At 39.9% G+C, this 7,350-nt stretch overlaps 1 protein-coding gene across 1 annotated transcript in view; it reads right to left on the bottom strand.

The window, feature by feature from the left end:
• Positions 1 to 1,386: 1,386 nt before the first annotated feature.
• LOC143291067 (uncharacterized) overlaps positions 1,387 to 7,350 on the bottom strand; it is a 22,458-nt gene continuing 16,494 nt past the window's right edge. The window contains exon 6 of the mRNA XM_076600658.1: positions 1,387 to 5,644. Coding sequence (XP_076456773.1) covers positions 5,546 to 5,644 — 99 coding nt within the window. The 3' untranslated portion in view covers positions 1,387 to 5,545. The remainder of the gene's footprint in view (positions 5,645 to 7,350) is intronic.

Genomic DNA, 7,350 nt, shown 5'->3' with positions numbered 1-7,350 from the left:
TGATATGGTACATTTACATAGTCGCAGTTTCTCCAGAAACACTGCTCAAAGCGCTTTGCACTAATAATAATAATAATAATCATAATAATAATGTACATTTACATAGCACGTTTCTCCAGAAACACTGCTCAAAGCGCTTTACACTAATAATAATAATTATTATTATTATAATGTACATTCACATAGTGCGTTTCTCCAGAAACACTGCTCAAAGCACTTTACATTTCGTTCCTCACTCCCCGCCTCCCCATCAATACTACTCTCCACCCGCACCTCCCCCCCCCCACCCACCCACCCCACACACGGAAGCACGTGCCAGAAAACACTCACACAACTCAACACTGGAAACCACCCACCCACCCATCATGAGACGCCCTCCAGAAAACACATCCACAGGCACGGACGCTCACCAGCACCCCGCCACACACACACGGCAAACAGCCACTCCACAAGAAAACATGCACCCAAAACCAGATCATACCAAGATCAGGAAAAACAACAATAACAACAACAACAAAAAAAAAACCTGCTGTTACTGTTGTTGGAAAAGATGTATTTTCAAAGCAGACTTAAAAGATTTCAGCGAGACAGAATGACGCAAATTTTCTGGTAGTTTGTTCCACAATGACGGAGCCTGGAAAGAAAAAGATCTCTGACCCTGCTGCTTCTTCTTTACAATACGGGGTTTTAAAAGCCTAGTATTCCACACCGGGGCACCACATCATGTAATCGTCTGGTTGAAATCCTATTTGTATATCAGTTATAGGAATGTTAACCCTGCCTAACACATGACAACACCAAACCCTTCTTCTTTCCTTCAAAGAACACAAAGTCTGTTCCTAGTGCATCGCGTGTACACAAACACAATCCTCTGACCACATGCCCTTCAAGGCAACCTTGTATTGTAAAGAACACAAAGTCTGTTCCTACTGCATCGCGTGTACACAAACACAATCCTCTGACCACATGCCCTTCAAGGCAACCTTGTATTGTAAAGAACACAAAGTCTGTTCCCAGTGCATCGCGTGTACACAAACACAATCCTCTGACCACATGCCCTTCAAGGCAACCTTGTATTGTAAAGAACACAAAGTCTGTTCCTACTGCATCGCGTGTACACAAACACAATCCTCTGATGACATGCCCTTCAAGGCAACCTTGTATTGTAAAGAACACAAAGTCTGTTCCTACTGCATCGCGTGTACACAAACACAATCCTCTGATGACATGCCCTTCAAGGCAACCTTGTATTGTAAAGAACACAAAGTCTGTTCCTACTGCATCGCGTGTACACAAACACAATCCTCTGACCACATGCCCTTCTTTCTTCTTCTTCTTCTGCGTTTGTGGGCTGCAACTCCCACGTTCACTCGTATGCACACGTGTATGACCGTTTTTACCCCGCCATGTAGGCAGCCATACTCCGTTTTCGGGGGTGTGCATGCTGGGTATGTTCTTGTTTCCATAACCCACCGAACGCTGACATGGATTACGGGATCCTTAACGTGCGTATTTGATCTTCTGCTTGCATATACACACGAAGGGGGTTCAGGCACTGGCAGGTCTGCACATATGTTGACCTGGGAGATCGTAAAAATCTCCACCCTTCACCCACCAGGCGCCGTCACCGTGATTCGAACCCGGGACCCTCAGATAGACAGTCCAACCACTTGGCTATTGCGCCCGTCACATGCCCTTCAAGGCAACCCTGTATTGTAATTCTAAGGAAAATCAAAACATTCAAAGGTTTTAATCCAGCTGCATCCCCAATCTTAACCACAGAAACACACAGCAAGTACACCATAATCAGAATAATCAACAATGCTAATACCACTTGCAGAACATCAATGGAATCATCAGCACAACACCCTAACACCTGTACATGGAATGTCTGTAACATTTTTAACTTTGCATTGGAATACATTCAAGGTACAACCAGTTACGGATAATCTTCCAAAAAATTGTCTGCAAACGCTTGTCCCAGGCATTTGACTTCCCCCAGTATGTGCAGTTTATTACCGTTTGAGTCGAAATGTGGAGTGATGGCCTAGAGGTAACATGTCCGCCTTGGAAGCGAGAGAATCTGAGCGCGCTGGTTCGAATCACAGCTCAGCCGCCGATATTTTCTCCCCCTCGACTTGACCTTGAGTTGTGGTCTGGACGCCAATCATTTGGATGAGATGATAAACCGAGGTCCCGTGTGCAACATGCACTTAGCGCACGAAACAGAACCCACGGCAACAAAAGGGTTGTCCCTGGCAAAATTCTGTACAAAAAATCCACTTCGATAGGAAAAACAAATAAAACTGCAAGCAGGAAAAAATAAAAATAAATGGGTGGCGCTGTAGTGTAGCGACACGCTTTCCCTGGGGAGAGCAGCCCGAATTTCACACAGAGAAATTTGTTGGGATAAAAAGAAATACAAATACAAATGCCACTCAATGGATTTTCTGAAGTCCTAGACCTTTGAGTAATACAGAAGAGGTTGTAACACATGTTCCATGCCTATGATATCCTAGTAACTGTAACACTGAAGTTCCACAAAAACAGCCTGTTCCGAAGTCCGTTGTATTACTTTTCATGTCTAAGAATAAAAATAATGTATAACCATTCCTGATTATAACAACAACAACAACAATAATAATAATAATAAATAAATAATAATAATAATAATAATAATAATAGTGCATGGTATTTTATTCAAACATTCCCTGTTTAAGTAGAATGGCATTGTCATTAAGGCTGGCTTACATCATTAAGTATTTTCCATTTTATCAAACAAATATAGTTTTCATCTGTTTTCTTCAGAGAATAAACGACCCTCACCAGCCCTGTAATGCAGATATCGTTAACTTTTTTTTTTTTAACAGTGGGAAGTTTGTGTCGGTAATTTTATATTAATAACTGTTTAATTCCAAACAGGTGTTGGGTCTTATTTTCAACATGCATAACCTTTTTATGAGAACTCCTTCATGAACCATGGAAGACAAGGATAGTGACAAGAAGTTAAGTCTGGAAGTTTACATTTCACTTGGCTGTTGACTTGGCATACATGTGCCTATGTTCTTGCAGACTGGAAAGTGAACATGATTAGGAAATGGCCTCAACACAAAGGTGGTTAACTCACTCAGTACGGCCAGTCCTCTCTTCTCCTCTACACAGACCCCTGTCCAGTGGGTGTCTGAATGACCCAACCTTTAGCTTCTGTCGTCAGAATTGTGGTTTTCTTTGTCAACATTTACCTCTTCAGTATAAGAGCCTTCCGACTGCAATATTTTGATGATGGTAATTGGGCTGAAATGCTGTTAACGTCGTTTCTTTCGCCGTTCGTATGGAGAGAGTTAATTCTTCCCTATGATTTGTATGCTGAATTTTGCTTAACTACTCACGCAAGCAGCTCTTGTTCTTCACAATAAAATTCATGTATCAATTTCTATTCATAATTCTACAGGGGTATTGAATGGGCCTTGTCAAATGGTAGTAACTCTCTATGTACTGCTGAACATCTCACTTTGCATGGAAGTCACTTGAACAACAACAGAAACTGGAAGCGCTGTAATGCAGGGAGTTTCTGAGGCACTTAAGGTTTCATAAATTATATCTTTTATATCTTTTTACAAAACTGTTTCATTAATGCATCACTTTTTACACACCATGCTGATAGTGGAATGTGAAATGATAAATACTCATAACATTTCACAACGGAATGCAGTCTTTGGTCTCTGCAAAAAAAAAAAAAAAAAAAAAAAAAAAAAGTCATTGTCTTTGGAAAACCATCAAAATATTTAGGGGGAAAAAAAAAAGTAATACAGCTTTTCCAAAAGCATTCATGTATTTCAGAAGGTACCATTGCTGCCGCACACTTATATTCCTTCCAAAAATAGAATGCATATAAACACACATACACATACACACACATACATACATTACATACACACATACATACATACATACATACTGTAAAAATTGTGCTATTGAGCGCATCGTTATATATGCCGCATCCCCTGAATTCTTTTTTTTTTTAAATGGGAATTTATTTACACATAAGCTGCACTGATTTACAAGCAGCAAATGTAACACACACACAAAAACAAGTGCAGAAACTAATGGCCAGTTGAATGTGAACAGTTAACTCTAGCACACTTTTACAGTGAGTTTTGAAATTCACGAAGAGTCAAAACCAGTTCTGAAACCCGACATCATAAACAAGGTATTCTGAAATAAACCGGAGACTGACAGCAACATCTGATTTGACCTGAACGTGTCATCGGGAAAACCCACAACATCGGAAAAACCCACAAACAAGCCACGTCATTATTTCAACCACAAGAGTCATAGTTGAAGGGAAAAAGATCCAACTAATAGTCCACATTTTACCATCCATCCATCCACACATATATGAATGACCACTAAAGTGTTCACAAATACCAGTCTCTCTCCTCCTACATACACGCACATACACGAACAACCCAACCCCTCACATACCCATCCACCCACACACACACATCAGTGTCTATGCATAATTCTCTCATGTCAAACAGAAAAGTGTACCACATGAAAAAAAAATACACACACACTTAAATTTAAGTACTCGTCCAATCATTCAATCAATCAATGTTGACACAATATTGATTGCAGTATGAGGATGGTTTAAGATGATATTAATAATAATGAGACCAGCTGTAACATTGCAATCCTATCAAGGACGAGGCGAAAGCGAGTGGTAGCGTTGTAGTATCATAATATAATAAGGAGCAATAAGTTTACCACTTTTACGTTATTGGAAAGGAAAGCTTTATAGCTTTTCTTTTTTAATATTTTTTTATGTTTTTTTTTGTTATTATTTTATATTACACTTTTATTTATTTGGTGGGGACGGGGGGTTGTTGTTTTTTTGTCTCTACTGGATGTTATGGCTCGTTTATACTGTTAGTTCATACTGATCTCTGTATATTGTATATATGTTTTTGCAAAATTTTTTAGAAAGTTAAAAAAAAATTTTTTAAAGTGTACCACATGTTCCAAAATGTGCTGACTCAATGAGTCTTCCATTCATGTGTAACTGCCCTCCATGACCACAGAATTCAATGAACAAAATACACACCATGGCTTCCAAACATCCTTTATGCGTTGGCAAGCATAGCTGGTGGAAGCTTAATTAATAAATCAAAATGTTGCCTTGCCACAGATTGGGGCATTTTTCATTTATGTCTTTGAACTTAATCAGCCTCTCAGATTTACTGGGTGTCCAAAAGACACAGGCTATCTATGTTGCAACCATCATGAATTAAAAAAAACACCGGAAGAGACGTTGGAAGGGGAAAAAAATCAGTTGTGTACTTTGTGCAATACTTGCTTAAGGATACTGACTGACTGAGAACGACATAGTGCATCCTCACAGACATAGTGCATCAGACTTTTTCACAGACATAGTGCATCAGACTTTTTCACAGACATAGCGCGTCAGACTTGTTCACAGACATAGTGCGTCAGACTTGCTCACACCGTCCTCACAAGCAGGGAAGGCAAGAGGCAGGGCCCCGGATCAGCAAGCGGCTGGAGTGCTGAAGCGTATGATGTAGCGACATTTCTGATCTTCACTGACACTGATCACCCGATCCTCAAGGCCGCACAGAAACCGTATCTGTTTAACATACAGACAGGCAGTTTCAGTTTCAGTTTCAGTAGCTCAAGGAGGCGTCACTGCGTTCGGACAAATCCATATACGCTACACCACATCTGCCAAGCAGATGCCTGACCAGCAGCGTAACCCAACGTGCTTAGTCAGGCCTTGAGAAAAAAAAGAAAGAAAAAGTGAATAAATAATAGATAAGCTTACATAAATAAATAAATAAATAAATAATAATTGTGATATAAAAAAAGGGTAGTAGTAATAATAATAATAATAATAATAATAATAAATAAATAAATAAGACAACAATGATGATAAATAAGCAAATAAATGTAAAACATGAAGACACACATTCACACATACACCCACACATGCATAACAGATATGCACCAAACATGCAGGCAGACATGCAGTCATATGTAATAATAATAATAATAATAATAATAATAATAATAATGGTATTTATATAGCGCTGAATCTTGTGCAGAGACAAACCTAAGCGCTTTCGCACCAATCATTCACACGCATGCATAACTCTAAAACTGGAGAAACTGAAGACAAGGAAGAGGCAGGGAAGGGAGGCTATTTTGGGAAGAGGTGGGTTTAAAGGCCAGACTTGAAAGAGCTGAGTGTGGAGACTTGACGAAGCGAAAGAGGAAGTTCATTCCAGTTGCAAGGTCCAGAGACAGAGACAGGTATGTGGTGTTAACAACAGCAACAGAGAAACACATTCATGTAGCTTATCCAACAAATGTCCTAATTTACAAAAGTCAAATCAGAAATCTGTCCTATTCATCATACAACTTGAGACATGTTCAGTTAAACCAGTCAGACATTCCTGTATTCCTTTTTCCTTCACTTCTTTTAAATCAGTACGGCCAGTCCTCTCTTCTCCTCTACACAGACCCCTCGAATGTCCAGTGGGTATCTGAATGACCCAACCTTTAGGTTCCGTCGTCAGAATTGTGGTATTCTTTGTCAGCATTCACCTCTTCAGTGTAAGAGCCTTCCGCTTGCAATATTTTGATGATGGTAATTGGGCTGAAACGCTGTTAACATCGTCTCTTTCGCCGTTCGTATGGAGAGAGTTAACCCATAAATTGTGACTGCTGTACAAAAAAAACTGAAAGAAACAGGATACCAGCAAGAGGCAAACAAAGCTGTTGAACATGTTCGTTTTATTCATCTGGGTCTTGTTCAGTGTTCTAAAACATCACTGTCATGTCAGTCTTACCGAGGCAGGGTACAACAACTACTGACCTAGCTTTATAGGCCCTGCATTTCCTGACATTTTATTTAATTTTAAATATTCTGCCTCTATCTACAAGGGATGTTCATTAAAGATTTCCCCTGACCCATTTCCCATGGACTGAGAGGAATGAAACTTGGCACAGTTATTAGTCTTTCTCTACACAGATACCACCAAGACACACTTCTCCCATATGCCCTGCATTTCCTGACATTTTATTTAATTTTAAAAATTCTGCTCTATCTACAACGGATGTTCATCAAAGATTTCCCCTGAACCACTTCCCATGGACTGAGAGGAATGAAACTTGGCACAGTCATTAGTTTTTCTTTACATAGACACCACCACGGGTGACACTCTTCTCCCATCACTTTATACAGCTGTGAAGACCCTGCCTGTAGAAGTCTGCAGGTTGCGCCAGTCCATGACTTGACCTCAGAAATAAGTGTTTCATCGTCTGGGAAGTGCT

Source organism: Babylonia areolata, chromosome 16 (assembly GCF_041734735.1).
Source record: "Babylonia areolata isolate BAREFJ2019XMU chromosome 16, ASM4173473v1, whole genome shotgun sequence".
Taxonomy (NCBI): domain Eukaryota; kingdom Metazoa; phylum Mollusca; class Gastropoda; order Neogastropoda; family Buccinidae; genus Babylonia; species Babylonia areolata.
The sequence above is the reverse complement of the archived record's forward strand: the minus strand, read 5'-3'. Positions and strand labels throughout refer to the sequence as shown.